Source organism: Pygocentrus nattereri, chromosome 2 (assembly GCF_015220715.1).
Source record: "Pygocentrus nattereri isolate fPygNat1 chromosome 2, fPygNat1.pri, whole genome shotgun sequence".
In the NCBI taxonomy this organism is placed as follows: Eukaryota; Metazoa; Chordata; class Actinopteri; order Characiformes; family Serrasalmidae; genus Pygocentrus; species Pygocentrus nattereri.
In genome coordinates this window covers 37,256,100-37,281,988 of record NC_051212.1, presented here as the reverse complement: position 1 = coordinate 37,281,988, position 25,889 = coordinate 37,256,100, and the positions used below count along the sequence as shown (strand labels likewise).

The 25,889-nt window shown below is 38.8% G+C and overlaps 1 protein-coding gene and 2 non-coding genes across 4 annotated transcripts in view; 1 reads left to right on the top strand and 2 right to left on the bottom strand.

Annotated features, from left to right (window-relative positions):
* LOC108437237 (RALY RNA binding protein like) overlaps positions 1 to 24,268 on the top strand; it is a 43,823-nt gene extending 19,555 nt beyond the window's left edge. The window contains exons 1-8 of one of the 2 annotated variants that reach the window (XM_037532721.1): positions 5,975 to 6,130; positions 14,515 to 14,590; positions 16,780 to 16,827; positions 20,503 to 20,681; positions 21,306 to 21,419; positions 22,893 to 23,050; positions 23,180 to 23,217; positions 23,691 to 24,268. In XM_037532721.1, the coding sequence (XP_037388618.1) occupies positions 6,079 to 6,130; positions 14,515 to 14,590; positions 16,780 to 16,827; positions 20,503 to 20,681; positions 21,306 to 21,419; positions 22,893 to 23,050; positions 23,180 to 23,212 (660 nt within the window). In that variant the 5' untranslated portion in view covers positions 5,975 to 6,078 and the 3' untranslated portion in view covers positions 23,213 to 23,217; positions 23,691 to 24,268. Of the gene's footprint in view, positions 1 to 5,974; positions 6,131 to 14,514; positions 14,591 to 16,779; positions 16,828 to 20,502; positions 20,682 to 21,305; positions 21,420 to 22,892; positions 23,051 to 23,179; positions 23,218 to 23,690 lie in introns of those variants that run through there. The other variant, XM_017714205.2, reaches the window with a different exon arrangement.
* Positions 24,269 to 25,216: 948 nt separating this feature from the next.
* Positions 25,217 to 25,288, bottom strand: trnad-guc. The gene has a single exon. It is a non-coding gene; the product is annotated as a tRNA-Asp (tRNA).
* Positions 25,289 to 25,758: 470 nt separating this feature from the next.
* Positions 25,759 to 25,830, bottom strand: trnad-guc. The gene has a single exon. It is a non-coding gene; the product is annotated as a tRNA-Asp (tRNA).
* Positions 25,831 to 25,889: the final 59 nt, after the last annotated feature.

Sequence of the window (25,889 nt, the reverse complement as noted above, 5' to 3'; positions counted from 1 at the left end):
CTGTTTTCTGCTTCGTTGTTGTTCCTGATAAAACATGAGCAAATTCTACTCAGTGTCTCACAACTAATTTTATTCAACCAAAATTGCGTAAAATGCAATTAATAAAACATTCAAATTTATTGGATTCAGCTTAGTTTGATTTCTAACTAAACATACTATTTTTTGTTATGTAGACATTACTATTAGTTATTTAGTAAATATTAACCCCAGTCCCACTTTTTACAGTGCACAGGCTTCCTATGTGAAGCACCACATCTTTTCAAACTGCCGCTCATACCTCATCAAGGTGCAGGTGGGCCAGCAGTTTTCTCTGAGGAGGAACTCGTTCACCCAACGTCCTTGTTCGTATGGTTTATGTGAGAGGTAAATAGAATTCTGAGGCAAGTCTGTTTATTCTGTTATAGGCTATTGGCTGGTAGCATCTGTCGGTTTTGTCCTGTTTTACTGGTGCTTTGGATAGGCCTGTTCCAATTATTACATAATCACCAAAATTACAATTATTCAAGATGATCAGAAATACTTTAATTGAGTTCAGTCATTTTCCATGGTCATTAAATTCCACAGTCCTATTATGCCGCAAAAATGTCAGTTTGTTGGGTTGAGGCAAATAAATGTAAATGACAGAAAGCAGTAAATGCATTCATTGAGACGTCATGGGGCTTATGACAAAATTCAGACGTCTAACATGGTGTTTAGAGGACAGTGCTGAGTAATATTTGTTTATTTCTTTGCTATGTAGCTAATACTAATGTTTTTAGAGGATATCTTCACTCTGATGGAGAACATTAACTTGACTCCAATCATAATTATGTATTGACGTTTGTGTAATACTGTATGCAGTGTTGTTTCAACTGTACAATCAGCATTAGTTACTAAGTAAACATAGCTAACAAGTAAGGTGGCTAATCGGCCCATTTAGCCACTTTAGGCTTATATTTTAATAATTGCAAAATATGAATAAGGAAATTCTGAAGGGCTCTCAAGCGTGCTCAAAGTGGGGAACTTGGTTTTTCATTAAAAACGAGACCACTTGAAAGCAGCGTAACATGTCTTTGGACAGCTCAGCATGCTTAGAGGAGAATTATGCTACATGAGCTAAAGCAGGGCCTCCACTACCAGAATGTTTGCTTGATTTTAACCCTGCCTCTTCTGACAAATTTTCACACTCTAAAGCAAATTTTCCAGGCCAGGAACCATCTGACTGCTCGGATGATGTGCTAGTGTGAGAGTCAATCTTTAGCCTTCCTCATGAGATTTTCAAGCATGATTTATTATTACAGCTCCAGGAGTTGTACACTACAGGTGAGATGGTCAGTGACATAATTGAATGTGTGAGTCAGGCAGGGGCACATAGCGTAGAGACAGAGGAGCTGCCTGTAAGACAAGCAGTCACTCCCTCCCAGCTGGTATTAAAATATTTCTCCACTCTCACTGTCACTTGGTTTCTACTTTTTTCTACCCCATCCATGTTCATCCTCAGTTTATGTTTTTGCTATGCTTTTGCACAAACAGACACAGAGCAAGTAATATGTGGATGGTGGAGCTTTCACAGCACCACAGTAACATTGACATGGTGGTGGTGTGTTAGTGTAGGTTGTGCTTAAACAAGTGGATCAGACCCAGCAGTGCACTGTGTCCACTCACTGTCCACTCTATTAGACACTCCTATCTTGTTGGTCCCCCTTGTGGATGTAAAGTCAGAGACAATAGCTCATCTGTGTTGCATAGTTTGCGTTGGTCATCCTCTAGTCCTTCCAACAGTGGTCACATGACGCTGTTGGCTGGAAATGTTTGGTTGATGGACTATTCTCAGTCCAGGAGTTTAATCGAGGTGTTGAAAAGCTACCAGTGCAACACACACTGACATGCCACCGCCACCCCAGTGTCACTGCAGTGCTGAGAATGATCCACCACCCAAATACCTTAGGTGGTCCTGGGGGTCCAGGGTAAAAAGGGGCTAACAAAGTGTGCAGAGAAACATTTGAGAGATTGGTGAGTTGCATTGTGCCTGTAATCAGGATCGAGCCACAGTAGATGAACATTTTAGCTCATTTAAAGGGACAAATATTAAGTATGGCACATACACAGCATGTACATCTCATGTCTGTCCCAAATGCAACCTTTTAAACCCAGTTTCTAGTTCTGTAGTCAAGACCAATAGAAGCGAGTCTGAAACAAGACTGAGACCTGAAAACATCGAGTCAAGAACAAGGCTTTGTAATGGTCGAGTCAGAGTCAAGGCCGAGACCAGGAGTGGTCGAGACCATAAAAAGACGGAAAGCAGATTTTTACAGCATATGAAAACAAAAAGAAGAAAGGGGAAGAATGAATTCACTTGCAATTTCTTGGACATTCATTATCATTCATTATACATACCATATTAATAAATATGATTTAATTTTATGATTTTTTGTAATATATAACATTAAATGTTATATAGCCTAAATGTTAAATGTTATTAATTATTATTGTTATATTGTCGACTTAGTCCAACTTTGCATTGAAACTTTTGTAAGCAGATGAAGGTGAGGTTATTCTCTGCCCCTTCTTTTCTAAAAACTATGCATCACCACCTGAAGTTAACTGAATGAAAACCAAACAACATACATCTTTTTTTTAATAATTAATGAAAAGATAATATAATAATATTCTGAAATGCCTTCAAGGGGTGTCTGAATTTCTGAGTCATTGAACATCAGCAAACATCCATCCATCCATCCATCCATCCATTTTCTAAGCCACTTCTCTGTCAGGGTCGTGGGCATCAGCAAACAAATAATAGAAAAAGAGTGTTTTATTCTGTTTGAAGGCTTCAAGTTTGATGTTCAATAAAGGTTCTCATTACCTCAGATGGAAGCATCACAATAAAGGCTGGTCTTAAGAACGATTTCAGAGTCCGCCTAACTTCGAGACCGAGACTTTAACTTGCTCTGAGACTTGAGTACCTCAACACTACCTAGCTAACTGTTAACATCAAGAAGTGCAGACTTGGTGGGCGGCAGGGGGGCAGCGGGGCCGCAGGGCTCCTAGAGCGTGTGTTGGGTTTCGTCTCTCAGTGAGGTCAAAAACTGTGCTTCGATTGGTGCCATTTGAGCGGAGTGCGAAACAGCCAATCACAAACTATTGTTTTAGTGTGACATTTATGGGCAGGGAAGAGATTTAGAGCAAAGAAAACATAAAACTGTGCATTGCAGCAACAACTGGATTGACGTTGGGAAGCTCTGCTCTGGCAGTGAGGTTTGAAGTCTCTGACTTGCAGTGCTGCAGCACCTCCTTGTGTTCATGAATGTAACTGACTTTAAGCAAACAGCACGATTGTGAGCAGTCTTATTATAATAGACAGGCTTAGCATATTCAGGTGCTGCATTTAGTGACTGCTCAGTTTGTTATATAAGCATGAGGTATATCTGAAAAATGAAATTCATTTCATTTGAAATTTGTGTGTATTAGCATTTTTGACAAGGTATCGGCACACAGTGGTTTTGCAGTAGAGGTGGGCAATATGGCAAAATGTAATATCACAATACTTCATGTTTTTTTTATGATAAGCATTGTGTCACAATATATATTTCTTCTGACATCTGACAAGTTAGAACAGACTAAGTAGTGCCACATTAAAAAAAATATTATCTAAAACTATGAATCCATTTTCTGTTCAACATTTCATACACTGTGCTTTACCAAATCCAGTTAAACAGGAATAATGATGCTCTCTTCTTAATCAAGCACACAGTTGGGAAGTGATATTTAGTTACTGGCCATGATAAGCTTAGTAAAGCTGTTTGTGACATAATGTGATATAATGTATCACGATAATGATATATGTTTTATCATATTGTCCAACTCTATTTTACAGACCACTTATGAGCAAGACAGAAGTAAGAAATTAAGAGAAACCACAGTTGATAGTGGAATTGCTATGCAAAACATGAAAATGACCTCCTTGTATGGCCAGCAGACACTGTCTGGGTCTTTTGCTGTTGTAGTGCTCATGCTGAGAACTGGCTGCCTACATATCACAGTGCTAGTCCTCAGGTTAACACTAGGTGGCGCCAGATGTGTAGAATTGATGGGGTTTCAGTTGCACCGCAGTAAATGGGGTTTGTTCATACCACAGTTTTATGTGATCACTGGACTCAAGGTTTAATTGTTTTTCATGCAGAGCACAAAATGTTGTTGTTCTGTCTGATGCAGTTTTCTCTGATTCCCTGTTACTGAGAGAAGCTGTTATGGAAGCAGTATGCAGGAATAAAAATGTACACTCCTGGGTGAAAAAATGGGCCAAGCCCAAAGTGGCAAAACATTAGTTTTTAATAATAAAAGCAACTAATTGTTAAACAAAAAGCTAAAGCAACTTAATGTGGGCGAGCCTTTCTCTTTGATTTCTTTAAATGTTGAAGTTTTGTCTGTATATTTGCAGACACTCTTTTACAGAAAGAAGAGTCAGTATTTTCGCCGCTCACCACTGGCTTCAAACTGAAAAAACATTGCTGAGCTAGTTTGTGAGACCAACGTGAGACCAAATATCCTCTCCAGGGTTTAAATCTGGACGCTGACCAGGCCAAAACCATCAGTAAAAAACATTATATTTTGGCACATTTTTTTAAACCGATTTATTGGTTGGCTAACAATATCGGCTGATTAACAACATTACTGCAGCATAGGATGAGCTGGTGCACTCAAACTAGCATTGTGGTAGAAATATATGCAAACTTTAGCATGAAATAAAATATCATTTGAGACAATGAGTTTTGCTGTTTATTTCAGTTTAAGTGTCACAACTCAGAATTGCCAATCATATCAATCAGTACAGCACTGGACCCACCAGCTAAAACTATAGCCAGTAGACAAGCCCCATTCCGTATCTAAATCACAGCAATAAAAATGTTTCGAACCTGTTGTGTTTTGCTGCACATATATTTTTACTCTGAATTTCATTGGGTCTTCTGAATTATAAGGTCATGTACATACTGCTACATGCAAGCTAACACTCTTGCACACTGAATTGACATCATAGGACTGGCAGCCTCACCATAATACTTCACACAAACAAGCAAGCTTTGTCAGATGTGGTAGTGAAATTTCTTTGGCAATAGCAGTTTACAGTTTGAGTTACTGGAGTTGTTATATAATAGTGCTAAACTACAGTAGTTCATTTTAGTGTGCAGGAGTGATAGCTTGCTAATTGAATATGACATTCATTTTTCCCATAGGCAAAAACAGCTTTAATCCAGAGCTCCAAATATAGTAATGACAGCAACTACAGAATGACATATGACTTTAGGCTAAAATATAAATGTAAAATCATACCAGCTGTTAGTATGGATTACCACAATGTCTAAGCCCTTAGATTCAGTCTTTGTATTGGCCACAAAATGTTTGTCATTCAGTGCCTTGTGCTAATTACATATTTGTGTTAAACTATTCTACGGAATTAGCATCAGAAAAAAAAGGTATGCAGTTGTCCTTTTAAGTTCTCTTCCCTCAGAAGGCTCATTGATTCCTGTAAACCAAATGAAAAAATAAACAAAAAACACCTTCATCTCCACTGTATGTTCATCGTAACGTTTCATTTCAGTGGTGTGACCCGCATACTGAATATTTTCAGATGTCTTATTGCTTATGAAGTGTGGAAACTGGGCTACTCTTGCAAAAGATTACCCAGGAGCACTGAGGAATCGAGCATAAATCTCCTTAAATTTTAACTTTACTCCCATTTATAATTCATAAGTCTGATTCATGTTGCTGAACTGAGCACCTTCGTTGATGAAGATCTCCAAACCTGAAAAAGGGGACAATGAAAAGAAGCAAATCTCTAAGTACACAACCACTTTAAAGGGTGCTCTAGGTTCAGCCAATGCCTGATTGCCATTTCCCTCACTTGAATTATTTACGAATAGTCTATTATAGATCTGACGGCACCCCTACATGCAGTGCCAGTGGTACAGTCTGGAGTGGTGCACGTCTACATCTTTACCTCTGTTCAATCAGACTTAGAGTTAGTACCTGAGACCTGAGTTCTGAGAGGAAACAGACACTTAGCTCTTTCAGTGCAAGGAATATGATGCAAATAGCCTGATGGATATGTACGGAAGAATGACCTATAAGGGCAAAAGGCGCAGTCAGAGATGTAAGTAGGCTATTTAACCCAATACTGTTTACAGATAGTATATAGCAGACTTATTTTTAAGCAAATATTCAATGACAAACAAATTGCAGAGCATCAAATAGATATGTTGGGGTATATAGATCCTCATTTTTTTCAGTACAGTGAGCTTTATAGCTGCACTGTTTTTGTGTTGATTTGCATGTGTATTGTTTTCCTGTAAATAAAAGAAAAAAAAAACATTACCTTACATTGCTGAGTGACAAATTTGAAAAGATACGAACATAAAAACAAAAAAGCAGGATGCAATTCAGGAAAAGTAGATATAATCTCTGAAGCATTCCAACAATAAAGCGACAGTTATCGGCAGAGTGGAATGTACTGGTGCTTTCTGAATTAAACATGAATCTAAATTTACAAAACTAATGCTGATCTTTCAGAGCTAGTTTCACCACATTATAGTGCTTTCAAATATATCTTCTGAATAATTCATGTATCATGTATTCACTGTATCCTTTACCTTGATCATGCTATGTTTTAAATATCTAATATGGCTGGTCATTTTTGTCCGTGTACGTTCTACATAATAGTCTTCAGATGTGCTACAGATTTACTGTTAGGTTTTGTGCTGTCGTGAAAAGCGTCCCTGGTTCAAGGGTGTTTAATTGAGGCAGGATCAAAGTTGCCACTGGTTCTAGGAGTGTGTGTAAGGTGCAGCAGGATGATACGGCACTCTGAAAGTGACTGTGATGGTCCTCCCTGAGGGTACGAACTGTTGCAAATAGTTGCATGCTTCAGTCTCGTGGTTACATCATGAGGACACAAAAGGGAAGGAAAAAAAACACGGCATATTGTATGATAATTAGGCCCTCATTAAGGAAATGAACTCTTCTGTCTGCTACAGTGCCTGATACGATGAGGAATATGCAGATGGTCGAATGCATGCTGTTAATAAAAAGAGTTAAAAAAAGTGCTTGGTGGCTTCTTGATGGGATTGAGGGGGTCTTAACGGAACCATTTAATGGTGAAAAAGAAAACATTTATTCCTTCTTTATTTAAAAATCTAATTCTACAGAAGTACTTAAACACAGCAGTCAGCCTGCAAAGGACTGGTTGAAGCAGAAGAACTCTGCATATGTCAAAGTCCCAACCTTAATCCAGTACAAATTGTGGTAGGACTTGAAGCGTGGACCTTAAACAGGAAAGCCCACCAACATCATTTTCTGTCCGAAGATATAGGGCAAAATCCCTCCAAACCAATGTGCAGGACAACTGTTGCTGGAAACAGTTTGTTTACAACAATTACTTGTTCAGTTGATGAGTAAATACTATATAACTGTATGTTATTTGTTTTATTAGGTTGTCTTTAGGTGTCGTTATGACCTGAACACGTTTAAGTCAGAGTTCTGCAGAAATGTATAAAATTCTGAAGGATTCAGACTTTGTGTGACCCATTTTGAATTTGAAGAGCCATAATGAATTATAATACAAGCCTTATAATACAAGTTAAATCTTTAATAAGTTATTTAGTAAACTAAGAAAACATTAAAGAGTGCCGGTCATGTCACTTTTTTTCATGCAGTGGCCATGTTAATGACTGCCTCCATTCATTAACCAGTTCCATTTGATTCTAATTAGTTACTGATTTAGAGTCTTTACAGTCTTTGCAGACACACTGCCCAACACATTCTGCCCTATTTATTGGTGGTGATAGTAGAGAGTGTTTTGAATGCCTGTATCACAAAGTGCTATCAGCACATCAGATAGGATATTTTGATAGCCTACATCAAAAAACAGCACTGAAATGTATAGCTAAGATATTTTAATGGCCTGTTTTAGAAAATGTGACTAGGATTTAAAGAACACTTAAAGTCACCTTACCAGGTAGTAAGTAGGAATATTAAGCTAGTAAATAGTAAAATTAAAAGGTTGTACAACAAAATTAAGGTGAGGCTAAAATAACAATAAAAAAAAACAAGTTACTTTCTTCTGAAATCAAGGGTATTAATCAAGGGCCCCCTTTACTGCAGTAATAGCCACTACATTTTTGGAATGCTTTACACTAGATGTTGAAACATTGCTGGCATTCAAATTATCACAGCAATTGAAGAATTAGTAAAGTTGGCTACTGTTGATGGAAGATTAGTTTTGGATTACCAATACCTTTTCATCCTAAAGGCACTGAGTGGAACTCTATCAATCCAGAGAACAAAATTGCTCGGTCACCTGATGATGCTGGGTTTTATACCTTTCTAGCTCACACTTGGTATTAGGCACGATGACCTTAGACTCAGCTGCTCCGGAGCATCCCAATCTATAAGCACTGGATATTCTACAAGCTGTGCTTGAGCAGTTATACAAGCTGTATCAGTAGTTGGTGCACCTTAAAGTAACTGAATTCACTGGTTAGATGGGGTGTTTAGATTTTTTTGGACACACATACATACATACATACATACATATATTATTTATATATATATATTTATTAGGGCTGTCAAACTATTAAAAAATTTTATCACGATTAATCTCAGAATTTCATATAGTTCATCGGGATTAATCACATTTTTTAAAAATCTGTGTAAATGTTATAGAAAATAAGAATTTTTAAGTGAAATGTTACAATTAAAATGGTAAACACATTTTATACTAAATGTACTTATGTTAAAACCTGCTGGGACAAGAGAAAACTGTACAGGAGTTTTATTCACTCACATACTAGGCAGTAATACTGAACCTACAAAACACAAAATTGGATTTGTAATAGATCAGGAAGCTGTAGTCTCAAATATAAGACACATAGTCGCATACTACGGTGTCTCAGTTCAGATATGTGTAACAAAAGAAAATAAAAACTTAAGTTGTATTCAGTCACAGCCTATAGGACTCTTCACAGTGCGCAAACAAAAATAAATTACACCAAGTTGGACTTCATTAAAGACATGTAGCGTCATACCACAGTGCTACAGCACTGTAAACAGCATGCAGCCTAATGATCCGTTAATAATCCGAATAACAGCTCAATCGGAATAGAATACGTCCATGTAAACACCTCAATCGGAAAAGTCGAGTCCGACTGAGGCCATTCGGAATACAATTTCTATCCGATTGAACGAGGTGGGTAAACCTCTAAATAATCCGTTAAATAGAAGAATAATATCCGTGTAAACGCCTCAATCCGATTACACTCCAATCGGAACGTGTAAGTACGTTCTGCGCATGCGCGGCGCGTCATAGCGAAAGGTTGGAAACACGGCTGGACCTCACGCTGTCATGGTAACGTTCAGCGCTGCTCAACGCATGCGCGTCATTTTGCATCGGACTACTTGTAGCGAGCATGTAAACGCAGACTTTCATCAGACCGTTGAATAGAGTGAGAATAAACTCCTCAGTCTGAATCTCTAATCCGATTGTTTTAAATCTGATTGGCAAAAATCTTTGCATGTAAACACAAACACTCACTCCTCTACTCTTAATGAGAGACACCGCGCACGGACAAGTCTCAACACGAACTACGGATGACTCGCAGGGACAAATAGAATTTGCGTTAACGGCACTATTTTTTTTAATCGCGTTAAATTGAGATCGCGTTAATGCATTATTATCGCGTTAACTTCGACAGCTCTGGTTTAACGTTGCACTGAATTCATCAGATGCTGTTAGACTGTGCTGTGCAGAGTCTGAACCCTATGGGTGTACATCAGTACTCAGTACTCTCAGTAGGACTCTTCAAAGCTGACGACTTTGGTCAGGCTAAAGCTGATAAAGCCCCATCCCACAGCAGACAGTCAGTCAGAGATAGTTCGGTTTTGTCTCAAGAGTCCCTCAGCACTGACAGTACACCTGAACGTCCACTCTGCCTAACCTCCATCACCTGAAGTCTGAGAGGATAGCAGTGAGATCACAAGCTGACAGCTGACAGGCAAGACGATACTGAATAGAGTTAGAGAGAAAGAGAGAGAGAAGGATTATGCTGTCAGTGAGGAGAGAGATGAAGTATAGAAAACAGTAGTCCAGTTAAGTGTTTCTGAATCCTAACCCTAGATTTTTCCCAGCCTAAACACACATTTTCTAGCTTGCTTCACCCCAGCACACCATCTATTTAGTGACAAAAACATTGTACTTACTATCATAAAGTGACATGATGAAGAGGGACTGATGTCATTTAAGAGATAAAAAGAACTTATAATAGTTTTTATTGAACATTGATAATTAGTTTATATATATATATACACACTGCTCAAAAAATAAAGGGAACACTTAAACAACACAATATAACTGCAAGCAAATCAAACTTCTGTGAAATCAAACTGTCCACTTAGGAAGCAACACTGATTGACAATCAATTTCACAGCTGTTGTGCAAATGGAACAGACAACAGGTGGAAATTATTGGCGATTAGCAAGACACACTCAATAAAGGAGTGGTTCTGCAGGTGGGGACCACAGACCACTTCTCAGTACCTTTCTGCTTTCTGGCTGATGTTTTGGTCACTTTTGAATGTTGGTGGTGCTTTCACACTCGTGGTAGCATGAGACGGACTCTACAACCCACACAGGTGGCTCAGGTAGTGCAGCTCATCCAGGACGGCACATCAATGCAAGCTTTGGCAAGAAGGTTTGCTGTCTCTGTCAGCGTAGTGTCCAGAGGCTGGAGGCGCTACCAGGAGACAGGCCAGTACACCAGGAGACGTGGAGGAGGCCATAGGAGGGCAACAGCAGCAGGACCGCTACCTCTGCCTTTGTGCAAGGAGGAACAGGAGGAGCACTACCAGAGCCCTGCAAAATGACCTCCAGCAGGCCACAAATGTGCATGTGTCTGCACAAACGGTTAGAAACCGACTCCATGAGGATGGTATGAGGGCCCGACGTCCACAGATGGGGGTTGTGCTCACAGCCCAACACCATGCAGGACGCTTGGCATTTGCCAGAGAACACCAGGATTGGCAAATTCGCCACTGGCGCCCTGTGATCTTCACAGATGAAAGCAGGTTCACACTGAGCACATGAGACAGACGTGACAGAGCCTCATTTTGACTTGTTTTAAGGACATTACATCAAAGTTGGATCAGCCTTTCGTGTGTTTTTCCACTTTAATTTTGTGTGTGACTCCAAATCCAGGCCTCCGTTGGTTAATAAATTTGATTTCCATTGATGATTTTTGTGTGATTTTGTTGTCAGCACATTCAACTTTGTACAGAACAAAGTATTCAATGAGAATATTTCATTCATTCAGATCTAGGATGTGTTATTTGAGTGTTCCTTTAATTTTTTTGAGAAGTGTATATGTATATACATGTATGTATGTGTATATGTGTATATATATGTATATATATATATATATATATATGTATGTGTGTGTATGTGTATATATATATATATGTGTATGTATGTGTATGTGTATATATATATATATATATATATAATGTGTGTGTGTTTCTATAATGATTTTCCCTTTTGAATCTTACCACATTTAGTAATGATGTGACTGTTCAGTGTGTATGAGGAATGGAGGGAGACAATAGGAAATAGTCCAATTATTTGCTGCAATTATTTTTTCCCACTTTTTAATCTTAGAAACATTCCATTTCACAGGATTGAAATTGGAAGTCACCCTTCACTATCCCTTTTTATAATGTCTCTGCTGAGACTTTGTCCAGCCTGGGGTTTAATCTGCAAGTCTGCAGCTACATGTCAGAAAATGTGATTTTCACTATGAAACGAAACCCTATGAAAGTACTTTCTGATCCTTTTACCGCACAAAAAGAAACTCTGACAGAGCGTCCTAACACTTTGCCTTACAAAAGAATTTTTGTCATGATGTTAATTCTCACCTATACTCTGTCAGTCGTCTTGAGGGTGTTATATTCACTTTTGCTGAAATAAGGTGCACATCATTTGTCTCGCTGCTCCACAGTCCTGAATGTCATGGCGCCTTACCTCTGCTTCAGGAGGTGCGAACCTGAATATAACAGCTAATTAAAATTCTTCACATTTGTTTTAGAGATAGAAGATTTGAATCATACAGGCATAAATGTTTACAAAGACCAACATCCTCAGCCGTCTCATATTCCACTGATGAATAGCAGTAGAAAATTTGAATAGAACCCCAGCTTCACAGTATTGCATACTCTTTTTCTTCTTTTTAAAAACTCTAATACATTATTAAAGCTGTTCCCAGGTAAAGATGTAAAGACAATTGACCCAGTCTAGTAGTAAATATCAAGATGTTTTTTTTCTGCAGCTTCAGGTATATTTCCCTGCATTAAAAGAATGAACACTGAAATCTCCTGGAAAGGAAAGGCAGCAAAAACTCTGAGCTGTGATTGAGTTGGCAGGGTGCTCTGAGTGACCTTGAGAAGCACTCAGGAGTGATTGTGTGGATGGGAGTGTGTGTGTGTGTGTGCTCAGAGGCAGAAGCAGTAGCTCTGATATCGTTTGTCTGTGATGAGAGAAAGCTGAGCTATCAGTCAGTCAGACAGCAGACTGATGCATGTGTCTGTGGAATCACCCCAAACCACTTTCTGCTGCTGCGCAGCCTGTCGTTAGCACGCTGGATTTACTCCTGCTCATGGCTGTCAATCTTTAAAGGCACCTTTCATTTTCCCCGACCCCAAATGTAGTCGATCAGCTGCTAAATGTTCGCTGTCTGAAGTTTGCTTTCGTTATTTCATTGTTCTCTATGTTTATAGATAACAGCATGTCATACAGTAATACAAACGGGTGGCGAACCGTGACTATTAGAGCTAGGCCTTCATTTCAGGTCATAAGGCCAAAAACATATTTGACATTAGTACACAAACACAACTGCTTATCACTATGTAAACACACTTTTTATCACATTTAGCACAATAATGACTTATCATTGTCATATTGCCTACCTCTGGTCAGGACTGACTAGTGCTACTTGCAGTAATGCTCAAAATGTAACTTGTGTATATATATATATATATATTTACACAAACACACCTGGATGTCAGTTTATTTGTAAAATTTTGCATAATAGAGAACAAAATCTGTAAACCTGTATCGTCTGTGCAAATATGTTATGGCATATTATATATTTTATGTTGTATTTTTTCAGTATGTTAAACCCTGCAATTAAACAGAAGTGATGCACTTAAATTTGCAGAAAAATGCCATATTCAAGATCTCTGTAGAATATGTAATAACGTGCACCTGAGAAAATTAGAAAGCTATTTATGTGGACAGAGAGCATATATAACAGGTCAGGAAAGAGGTCTGAATAGAGATCTGTGGAGATGCTGGGTTCAGTAATCTCACTTAGAGAAGTTGGGTGAATCTTCACACCAAACGATACAGTGCATTATGCTCATCACCTGTTCCTAGGGTACATCGCTTGTACACTATTTATTGTGGTGCATTGTAGTAGGATTGTTCAAGTGCACTATGATTTCTATATAGTTCTATATCCTATATCATATATAGGATACAGCTAAAGAGTCAAAATGGCCTCTATCTATAATACATCTGGAGTCTCAAAAGAAAATATTGGCCACATTTTGTACACATTGATCTTTGGTGTGGTAAGCAAGAACATTTTGCCAAAAAGTCGAAATGCTTAGAAAACAGTACAATTTTTGGATGCGATTTGTATTTGTGTGGCGTTTAAACTCAGTGAACTACATAATTCCACAGCAATTACCCGTGTATTTTAGTCTCAAAGTGCATGTGTTTTCATGTTAAAACCATTTTCTCTTAGGAAAAAAGCTGCTGCATCCCTCTAGAGGAAATTGGAAATTGGTTTTTGAATGTTAGGTTTTTTCACTGCTGATGAGTTTTCATATCTGATTAACATGTATTTTACCTTGTAACAGTTTTACAGTTACTAACATCTGAAATAACTACATTGGTCTAGTCCTCACCCATACTTACAGTTAATGACATATCTAGGACTTACAGAAGGCCTAGATAGACTATTTCTTTCACAAAATTGGTCACATTGTAAATCAATTGATTGGCTGATTCCACTGTCCGTTCCTAATTATGTTGGAAGTTAGTATAATATATAAATCCATAAATTACAAGCTTATACTATTATAGTAATACTAAATACTAAGTATATTATTATTAGTACTTGCAGAGCTGAATAATGAAATATAAATAATGTCCTAAAAGACAGACTTTATTTGATAGAAATCATTAAAAATCATAGAAGGCCTTGGGGTTTCCCCACTTCTACAAACCTCATAAGTAAGTCTATATGAGATTAAATGACAGCTCAAAGCCGTCTGAGGCAAGTGTGTGATGATTTTCAGAAATCGGGCATGTCATGGCTGATGGCTACAATTGGAGTAAGGAGAAATTGTGTGAGTTTGAATTGTTGTTCCCAAGGATTTTACCTTTACCTCTAAGAGAGTCTGAAGCACTCAAATTATACTCTTCCCACAGATATCAACATGGCGGGAGAGCCCAGACTGTACAGGCCGAAGGTAGGCCTAAAGAGGCCTTTCTCAGCTTTGTACAGGTGAGAGCCATTATTCAGGTCCATTTGGTTACGAGTGCCCTGCTAAAAACAGCCCACTTAGTACTCATATACACACATATAATATCATTCAATTGAAATTTATAGTACTGTTTTAGGACCCATGCTTACCTTTTCCATTCTATCGAATGGTCACTTATCATTCACAATATTATTATCTTGTAGCTTCACCTTGCTGTTGTACAGTTACAGGCTATGTTCACATTACAAGCCCCATTGCTCAGTCCCAATAATCTTTCTGGGTGACTGAAATCTCTCATTACAGTTAAGGAACTTGCATCCTGAAAAGAAATGCACACAAGATAATCAATAATGTCACGTGAATGAGCCACATGCGTCATGAACAACAAACCAGCAGAGAAAGTCTTTGTCGCAAAGATAATTTACTCTGAACAGCTCTCAGCTGTTTGTTATTACAGCCAGAGGAAGGTGAAAGAAGGTCGGACGCATTCGTTTTGTGCCATTCACTGGCATTAACTTCAGTTAGTGAACGGTTGAGAGCTCAGATCAGAGGAAAACATTTTAATTGAGCAGTGAGGCTTGTAATGTGAACGTAGCCAAAGTGGCTCAGATCTGATTTGAAAGAAATCATTTATACATCCACAAAGCTCTGAAAAAATATCAGATCTGTGTTATATAAAGGCAGAAAGTCAGATTTAAGCCTTGTTATGTGAACATAGCCTTAGAGATTGTAGGTTATCTGTTGATGCACAATTTATGTTAAGCATTCTCTAGCTCAGGGGTTCCCCATCCTGGCGCCCCTATGCTCTGCACATTTTTGGGGTTTCCCTGCTCTACCAAAGAGGTGTTTGGTAATTAGTTAATGAATAGAATCAGGTGAGCTTGATGAGACTAAGCACTAAAATGTACATAGTGTTAGGTCCCCGGGGCTGGGATTGGAAACCTCTTAATTAGTGGTCAGTTTCTGACCACGTAGATGTTCTTTCCTGGATATTTTTGGGTGTGTCAACCTATCATATACCCTGATGTGTGCAAAACCTCAAGCAAGAGAGAGAAAAGGTTTGTTTAGGGGTATAGTAATTAAAATGTAAGAATTTGATTGGACACCGGTGCTGTCTGGAATTAATACATTTTTTCATACGGCAGAAATATGGAGTAGCTGAAAATATGCCTTACATTAATATGTTAATGTTTCTAGTTTCAGTTTATTAGTGCATTCAACATTATAAAAGTAGAATATTTGAAACAAAATCTATACTTTATAGAGATATCCTGATCTAATGCGCTAGCCACAAGCTAATATGCTAGTTATGATACAACAATACAAATGTTATTGTTGCATCTCTAGTTTTGGTTCCAATTAACCGCTTCATAGCCATTCACAGTCTTTAAAATGAAACAAAATAAATGAATAAACATTTTAATTTAAGCTTTAATTTAAGATTTAAGCCTTTAAAAAAATCCACAGCCTAGTACTAGTGGTTGGGAACCTGTGTGTAGAGGGTAGCAACGAATTGTGTATAAACAGATGATCTACTTCTGCACCTATATAGTGGCCCTATAAGGTAGGTATACATCATAAAGTAGTCAGTTATGTAGAAGTACAAGGCCTTTCTAATAAAGAGAATTGTTAGTTTATGGAAAAATTTGTTTTGATTATAAAGCAACATTCCGAGACACTTCATAGAAATAGCCAAAAAGAAAACATAGAGAATAACCATTTAGCCATGCGAAGAGCTGTTTATGCATTTATATGGTCACGGTTCTATGTATACCCATTTCTTTACTGAAGAACTTTTGTAGAATCATTTTGTGGTATATTTGAAAGCATACTTATGCTTATACAGTATAAAATCATTTGATGCAACAATATTTTCACAACTTATGTAACCCCACAAATGAATGAAGTATGCATTGTTCATTTCTAAAGGTATTAAAGCTCAAATTCATAATATTGATCATAAAAAAGGATAAAAAGAGGCGGGAAAATGATGTAAAATTATGTCAAAATCTAAACATTGGCCTTATCATCAGTGCACCACAAGTTCAATCCCTGGTGATGCTACAGCCGTCCGTGGCTGGGAGTCCAAGAGAGCCCAATTGGCCTCGCTCTCTCTAGGTGGGTAGGATGGCCCTCCCTCTCCCTCATCGCTCAGGGTGATGCTAGCCAGTGCAGGCCTTTTTTCACCTTTGCCTTTTTTTTGTCACAGCGGCTATGGGTTTGACTATGACTTCTACAGGGATGATTTCTATGGCAGGTGAGTCTACATGTGTCTTAAATCAAAGCTTATGTGCTATACATCACCATCATCTCTTTTATGTATATAGTGCTTTTCTCATGCTCAAGTATGCTTTATAATCAAAAAACGTGGACACATTAAACAGGAGGTACGCAGTTAATAACAAAAGACGTGACAATCATACATATATTTGAGCAATAGAACACGAGAGGGAGCCTGTTACTGCGCCTGTGATTTGGTCGCAGGCACAAGCTAAAGGCAGGTGCCGTAGATCATCACAGCTGTGATGATATTCACGATAACACACAACCTTGAGTGTTCTATTGCTTTTATACAACAGTTAAATAAAGTAAGACCTCAATAAACTGGGCTGTGAACATGTCATTTAATATGTTTTTGATGTTAGCAATTCCTTCCGCCAAATTATAGTTCCTTAACAAGCAGCTTGTTGCTATGTCAGAGTAATTAACTCCTCTCACTTGCTGCACTGTATACTGTAAGCCTTGACTTTTGAAGTACAGACTGAGCCATAAACCTGCCACAATATCAAGTTCAGCTCAGTGTTGTCATTTTTTGCCAGATCAATATTAATATTTTTTGTTCCAGCCAGCCTTTACAGCATCTTACAGCCCATTTTGTTTGACGAGTGGCATTCGGTTCATTTCTGGCTAATTCCAGGTTGTTTAGATGGTCACAGCTGCTGACTGAAAAGCTTAGAGTAGTCTAATGTAGTGTAGTCTTAGTGTAGTCTCATCTTCAGAGTCTGACCGAATAGGGCGTTAGTCAAATGTAATCTTAAAAGTGTCCGATTCAACACTTCTTAAACAATCAGCTTGCGTGGCCAGAACTAAGTGTTGTATGAATAGGCATTATATTTAAGGAGGTTACTGATCATAAAGTGAAAGCAAGTATGTCTTTAGGACTTAAATGAAGACAGATATAAGCTGGTGAAGTTTTCTTGAAAAGAAGTAATGCATTAAACTTCCTTTATTCAATTTCGTACATCATTTCTATGTAAATGAAACATACAGTCTCAAGTATGTGAAGTCTTTGGAATGACCTGCATTTATGTTTAAAGCTGTCTTAAAATATAGTCTGATCTTCATCTACATTACAGTAAAGAACAAACACAAACTAAATGTTTAAACTAATGACACAAAATATGTTTACATGTAGTTCCATGTTGAAAACATCATTCAAATATTCACAGTGTAGGACGGAAAAGGAAACGCTAGGCGAATGTGAACCCCTAGGCTAATGACTACAACAAAAGTTAACTGAAGTCAAGATCTGGAGTCTTGTCAATGAAATAAAATTGGTGGTGTGAGTCAGAGCCACACTGAATTATAAGAACCACTCAAACATTTTGTTTGCTATTCACAAGAATGATCTGCTGATGTGAACCATGCCTCACAAAAAAGAGCTCTCAGGAGACCCACAATCAAGGTCTGTTGATTGTCATATACCTGGAAAGAGCTCATCAGCCTACAGTGAGACAGATTGTCTATAAATTGAAATGATTTAGTACTGTATCCTAGCCCCATAGAGATGCTGCGGAATGACCTCAAGAGAGCCAATCACACCAGACATCTAAAGAATAGAGGTGAGCTAAAGCAGTTCTGTAAGAAAGAATGGACCGGTTTTACTTTTGAATGTGCAGGTCTGATCCACAGCTACCAGAAGCTGTTTGCCTGAGGTTATTGCTCCCAAAGGAGGTTCAGTTATTACATGAAAGGGTTTATTTAGTTTTTTCACCAGCACTGAATGCTTAATGTTCAATAGGTATGCACATTAAAGCCATGAAAGATCATAAATGCTTGTGTGTCATTAGGTTTATCACAGTGTGTCTGTCTGTCCTTATCACTTAGATGAAAAACAGATCACATTTTCTGCAATAATTGGTCATAAAATGTGATCTGTTCTTCATCTAAATCATAAGTAGGTCACTCCAAAAGGTTCACATACTTTCTCTTGCCACTGTATTACATTAAAGTTTATTTTTGTTTGGTTGTCTTTTATTCATGTGGAAATGATCTTTGTAAGTGAATCAGTCAATTCAAAGTTTCAGTGATTGGGTAGATATTATATGATCAATTTAATGATGATGTTCTGTGACACCAGTTCTTTTCACCAGTCATTTTTATATTATCACTGAGTGACATGATTTTTAAAATGTCACCTGTTTGATGCTTCAGCGTGACTTCATCCTTTCCTCCTGTCCTTTTCAGCATTATGAAAAAGGAATGAAAGGGTACGCCTATTAAAACCCATCTAAATGAATAGGAATGGGCTGTGATAACCACAATGAATGTCCCTTTTATTTGGTTGTACATTGTGCTAATGCCAGTTATACAGGCCTCTGGGGAGGTGTTGGCTGAATGTCAGATGGCTCTGGGGGTCGGTATGGGGCGTCCGTCCCGTCTCTGACATTTTCATGTGTTTGTTTTTGTCTCTTCTTTGAGCAGGAGCCGAGTTTTTATGCATCTCGCCGGAAAATAAATCTGTCTGTGGCGACAAACGCAACCCCGCCGGGTGCCGTTATGCAATAATTATGGAAGAGAAGGGAAGATAATTATGCGCGTCACTTTCTGAAGTTCTGTCTTCAGGGGAAAAAGGACAGCGAGATGATTAGGCCACACGACGTCGTGCAACCTGCTCATCTTAGCAATGCGCTGACTTTATCACTGACGCATTCTGGTGCCTCATTAGCAGAAGGAAGCCACAGTGGCATTTAAGGGTCTTGGTGTCTTATTACAAAGCTTGTTTATGAAATTCAGTTAATTGCACTCTCTGTAGCAAACTCAATAAACTTACTAATAACTTTCAAGTCTGTAGTTGCTTTTAAAAAAAAGATCTTCTATGACATGTTTGATGTGTAAAATTTGCTTTAGTTTGTTTAGTTGTACACTGGAGCTGTGTTATTCATGTAGCAAACAAGTGATGGGAGCTTGAGCTCTTAACAGTTTGCACTGTGCAAACTACATGCCTAAAATCATGTCGACGTGGGCACTTAACAGGGCTCTCCGGGCCAATGGGAAAACTGAAAAAATTAACCATCACTTCATCTGTTGTAACCATGGCTTCTGGCAACCCACAGTGGTGCTGCAGTAGTTGCTATGGAGAGATTTGCTGGTTATAAGACTACGCTCCTTTCTAATTATGTATTTTGAAGGTGAAATAAAAACGTACAAGCATTTTAGTGTAGATACATGAGGGTGCGATGTTTTAAATGATTATTTTCCAGCTAGCTCATGAAAAAAGAAGCCAGATGGACAATGTTACTGCTAGGAAGCCAAATATCATATCTATATTCATTAGCCTCATCAGCATATTTGTCTACTTAGGGGTGGGGGATACAAAGAATATTACATAATATTCATGACAACATGTAAAAGGCTAGTTTTAGGCAGGAATGCCCCTTTAAGTAATCTCAAATAGACTAAAACTGCGTATGACATTCTGTATCCAATAAAAAGGGTAAAGGTGCTTCAAAAGTCTTGTGACTACTGTGTTTATCAATGATCAGATTTTGTATGTAATACTGTAATACAGAGTTAGAAACACATAAACAAGTCTGTTCAGAAGAATTGAATGTGGTTTGAGGCAAGTGTGTGCATGATGCTACTCTGACAGCCTCCCACAGCAGAGTCTAGAGCAGAGTCTGATGGAAGAAGCGTCTCTTTCTGTCTCTAGACTGCTGGACTTCCACGGTCGAGTGACGGTACCCCCTCGAGCCGTGGTGCCTGTGAAGCGCTCCCGTCTACTCATGCCCTCGACACGCAGGGCAAAGCCTTCTCAACCTTCTAGGGGCTCTTCCTGCTTTTCCCCCACGAGAGCACTGACCTCTAGCTCCTCCTGCTCTGGCACTAAAGGTTTGTTCAGTGTTTTTATTTACCATCAGATATCATCTTAGTAAAGACATTTTGTACAGATACTATGTGATTGCTAGTGGTGCACATATTATTTACAGACAAATCAGATAATGTAATTACTGGTATTTTCTACTGGAATAGCAAGCAACAGCCGATAACCCCGTTTTTGTACACTGGCACTGGCCAATACATAATGCAGATTCAAAATGTCAGTTGTGTCAAGGTTTGTCATGGTTTCTGCAAAGGACAACAGAATTGCAGTTTGCAGCAAATGTTAAGCAAAATGCTAAAGACATTCAAAACTATTGATTAGTCATTTTAAAACCCTGGCAGGCTGGTGTCCAGCACAGTTTAAGTAATTTGCTGTTTAAACACAACTACTAAACCAGATACTTTACTGATAAACTAAATCAAGTGTGTTTGAGCAGGAAATCACCAACCTCTGCTGGACTAGGGACCTCCAGGACTGGAACTGATGAGCTCTGGTCTAAAAGAATAGAAGGCAGTGAGCATTAGCATATAAGACTTCATTAATGGCCCAGAAATAATATATCAGAGCATCTCCAGCAATTGCACAGTGACTCTGAAAGTGGTGCAGATGATCAGACACTTTTTCTTCTCTAGTAAAATCGGACCAGCTGCTGACCATCAAGCGAGAGCTGTCGCAGATCAAGGCCAAGATAGATTCTTTGCTTGGCTGGCTGGAGAAGATGGAAAGGCAGCATTCAGCAGAGACAGGTGAGGGTCAGCTGCTGAGCTGTGTGGTGAATATGTGAGAGCCACCTGCTTCCACTGTTTTCACTAACAGGCATAGCATCTTTCTGAAATATACAACAATACTGTCTTTATGAGTCCTCAGAGTGCTCCTTACACATAGCCTATGTCCAAAACATGCCGTATTCACTATGGAGGATTTTTGGAGTCTACTTTCTTGTAGTGTTGTTTCAAAGTGTGTTCAAAAGGTTTTCCTACATTGGAAAATCAGATGTGATAGGACACTATTGTAGTAAACAGAATTCATAATGCACATAAATCATTTAATTTCATGTGCTGATGTTACACAGGTTGCTTAGTACTCAGCGATAATCACATTCCATCATATCGTCGCTGTCCAATAAAACCATGTATCTCCTTTTTTGTTGATTTTTAGTTTTCTACATTATTTCAACAGACCGGCTGTTCTTTACATTGTCTAAAAATTTCATGATGAATAGACCAATAGAAATGCTTCAAAATCACTTGGAACAAAATCTCTTTACATTGACTTACATTGAAAGGTAAGAGTGTTTTTGCTTTCTCCTGTAACGTTAATATTTTGGAGATACTTGTTTTTCATTGCACAGCGATGATATATAGCACAGTGCATTATGGGTATTCAGCTTTGGCTGGCATACATTGTTTGTACACTTCTTATTGCAGTGCATTGGGGGATGATGAGTGCATTGGATTTGGTGTGCTTTTTTTGGATACAAGACATTGCTCCCAAAATAGTGTACTGTATAGTGAATAGGGCATAGTTTCTTACCTAGCTATGGTGGAGCATATCCAGTGCACCCTAGCGACATGGCGGGGTTCTGGCACCTGTTTCAGTGGATTTGGTGGATTTCACATGTTGAATTCATTGTTCTGAGAAAAACAATAAAACAATATAGATGCTGTTTATCACTCACAAATGCACCCACTACTGCGGTGACTGTCCATTCCTCAAAAGAATTTGAAGTACTGATCAAAAGCACTGACTTTGGTATTGATTTCCTAACTACTCATATATTAGAGGCTGTTCAGTATAAAAAGCCATATTAAAGTGAATGATCAATGCTGAAGAGATTTGTTAATGCGCTTGTTAGTCTTAAGATCCCATATCATGTAGAAACCTCACACTAAGCTGTGTGTCTAAAGCACCTTTTTGTTATTGTTGTTCCAGGACGTCCGTCAACCACATCAACCTGCCAGATACTCAGTTCTCCGGGACATAAAATATTATAATGCACTATGTTTACACAATGGACTCTGACTACTGAGTTCTGTTTAGTGCTTTACTTGAACCACTTGTGTGTGAAATCTAAATTCCTGATTTTCCAATAGGGAATAGTGAATAGGAGACTATTCTCAACACAGGTTTGGAATGAAAACGTCCTCCTACTCTGTCCAGTTCTCTGTACCTTCATCCTCATTCTCTCTCTCTCTCTCTCTCTCTCTCTCTCTCTTTAGTTCCCCATAGAAAGTGTGATGATGTCTATCCCTCTCTGCATAATGAGACAGCGCATCGTTCCGCAGAGGAAGCGGACAGGGAGCATTTCGAAGGAGAGTGTGGTGAAATGACAGATGGAGATGAGGAGGACTGTGATGATGAAGGCAATGACAAACTGGTAAGGCACCACTCATCTCATCTGAGAGCGAAAGCACCTCTTACCGGTAGCATAACTGAAATCCATTGGAGCTGAAATTGCGCTACATGGCTGTAACTTACGTTTATTGCTACTTTCTTTTAACCACAGATGGAAAACCACTTATCTGATGTGGACAACTGAATATGGTTCGTATGCTCAATTTATTTGTCAGTCTGTATAAAGTTCTGGGAAGGGTGCCGTTCAGGGCATGTCCTTCAAAATCATCACGTTTGTTTAATGCACCGACGGAAGAGGAGAGGGAGAGGAGAATAATGGGAGACAATCATTGTGCAGTGTAATTGACTTCACCCATCATTTCCCAATGGCCTATCATTTGCAGGGATTTGGCTCTGAATGCACTTTGAGGAGTTCTGGGGGACGTGCTCTGCCTTGTCCTTCACTGATAGAGCACCATATGAACCTCCAGTATGCGGCAACTGCATTTATGTGACTCGGTTGTCACAAAATGTGCTGATTAGGAAGAAAATATCTAGGACTATCAAAGTTGCAAATACATAAATACCCAGTCATGTAACAAAGGGTGGACTTCCATCTTTGAGGTCAAGCTTATTACTCCTGTTTAAGGCCTGTACTACAGTAGTTTTCTGTCTTTCCTTAGGAGGGGAATTTATTACGGACATTTGAAAGGACCTGCGACAGTCACCATTTCTCAGAAGGATTGCTCTTACTGGCCCTAGAGGACGTACAGATGGCATAATACACAAGCTCAAGAGAAACTGCAGAAACTGCAGCTCTACGTGATGATCTTTGATATCGCATGTATTTGCGACAATGTGCTTTACTGGTATTTTGTACACATGTAAGACTGAATGCTGTCTGAGCGTAATTGTGATTACATTTTGTAACTGAACTATCATCTTGTGAGCATATGTATTTTATTTGCTACCACAAACATTTGAACCATTCAGTGCTATTATGCAGGGGTAGAAAATGTACCGAGAAATTGTACTTAATGACAGCCTGAGGTTCATGTACCTGATCATATAAAAGGACCATTCTAACCAAACTGAAAAATGCAACCATTATTACATCTGTTTATGAAAAAGATGACTTACTTTTCATCCTGGTGCCAAAGTGAGATTTTCCAGTTTAAAGACTAGGTAACCCCCCTCCAGATGTGTTGTGAAGGGAGAAAATATTGCACACCTATAACTGTTTGGGAAAGAGTTTTTTTTTTTTTTGGGGGGGGGGGGGGGGGGGGGGGGGGTTGACCACACTAATTAGTCTCTATCCTTTTACTCAATTTGGCTGCACCACTACTCCTTAAATCATGTCTGAACTAGTACTCATGTGTATGTCACTTTCACATTACGATAACATGCCCGGTCCAATCTGTGAATGTGCCACCAATTTATGGATGGTCCTTAAACAAAACAGGAATTTGTACAGTTGAGGGCAGTTTCATTTCATTTTACAACGATTTGAATTGCATTTGATTGGGTGCTTTGATAAAAACAAAATCAAATACACAGGAACTTGACTGAAAATACCTCTTAAGAATTAAAGGAGTACAATTACTTAAGTATTTTCCACCCCTGCTATTATGCCTGTTGACATGTTAATTGGTTTCACTGTTGTATTTTTGGATTTGCTTGCTGTTTGTCAGAGTAGACACTCTGAATGGATTTCATTTTCTTATAACAGGGAATAAAACACTGGAGCAGAGGAGGAAGTTTCATTATTAGGTCTTTTTTGAAGAATGTTTATGCCAGGTTACTTTATTGCTATTTATTACACCATTACACAAGTCCAAACTGTGTGAATGCTTTTCAGCATATGTTCAACCAAGAAACATTTATTAAATAAAAGTTCTTACAGAGGATGTGCTAGCAGCACAGTGTGTGATCTGTAACATTAGCTTACTTATCGACCACGATTAAAAAACAGAGACAGTTAAATGTGTCCTTGGTGCTGGTGTTAGTCATCCTGGAGTAAAGCTGTTTGTTTTGGGGAACGAGGGGAAGGGGGATGAGAAAAGTGAATTAGGGTTCGAACGTTATGAGCGAAGTGAACTGAGGTAGCGTGTTTGCGAGAAAAGTGAGCTAGCGTTAAGAGAAATGAGGTTTAGTAGGAAAAGGTGCTCTGAGAGTAAAACTGGTGAAGGATGTTATGAAAAACGATGCTCTCCCCGTCGGGGAATCGAACCCCGGTCTCCCGCGTGACAGGCGGGGATACTTACCACTATACTAACGAGGAGCTACGTGACCATCGCCTCTCGGCTCTGCCCTTTAAAGGTTAATGCACTGACAGAATTAAACGGTAATGTTATGAGAAAAGGGTGTTAGTGGAGGGTATTGTGCGACAAAGGAATTAGGGGTGGTTACGAGAAAAATGAACTGGGGTAAAGATGTTCTGAGAAAAATGAACTAGTAGTAGGCTGTTAAGAGAAAAGTGAATTAGCAGTAACATTAAGTTAACCTATAGGTGTCACGAGCAACGTGAATTAGGAATAACGCTGGAGTGTCATGAGAAAAGGAAATAGGTGTAACCGAGAGTGCTGAAAAGTGGACTAAATGGAATGAAGGTGCTATGTTGTACACACATAAGACTGAATGCTGTTAGAGGGTAATTGAATTAGAGTTAAAGGCGCGGTGAGAGGAGTGAATTAAGGGTAAAGGTGTCCTGAGAAAAACCAACTGGGGGCGACCGTTATGAAAAACGATACTCTCCCCGTCGGGGAATCGAACCCCGGTCTCCCGCGTGACAGGCGGGGATACTTACCACTATACTAACGAGGAACTGCCTAGCCACGCGTCTGTGATCCTGCCATTTGGATGTGTTCACATGAAGTCCCGCC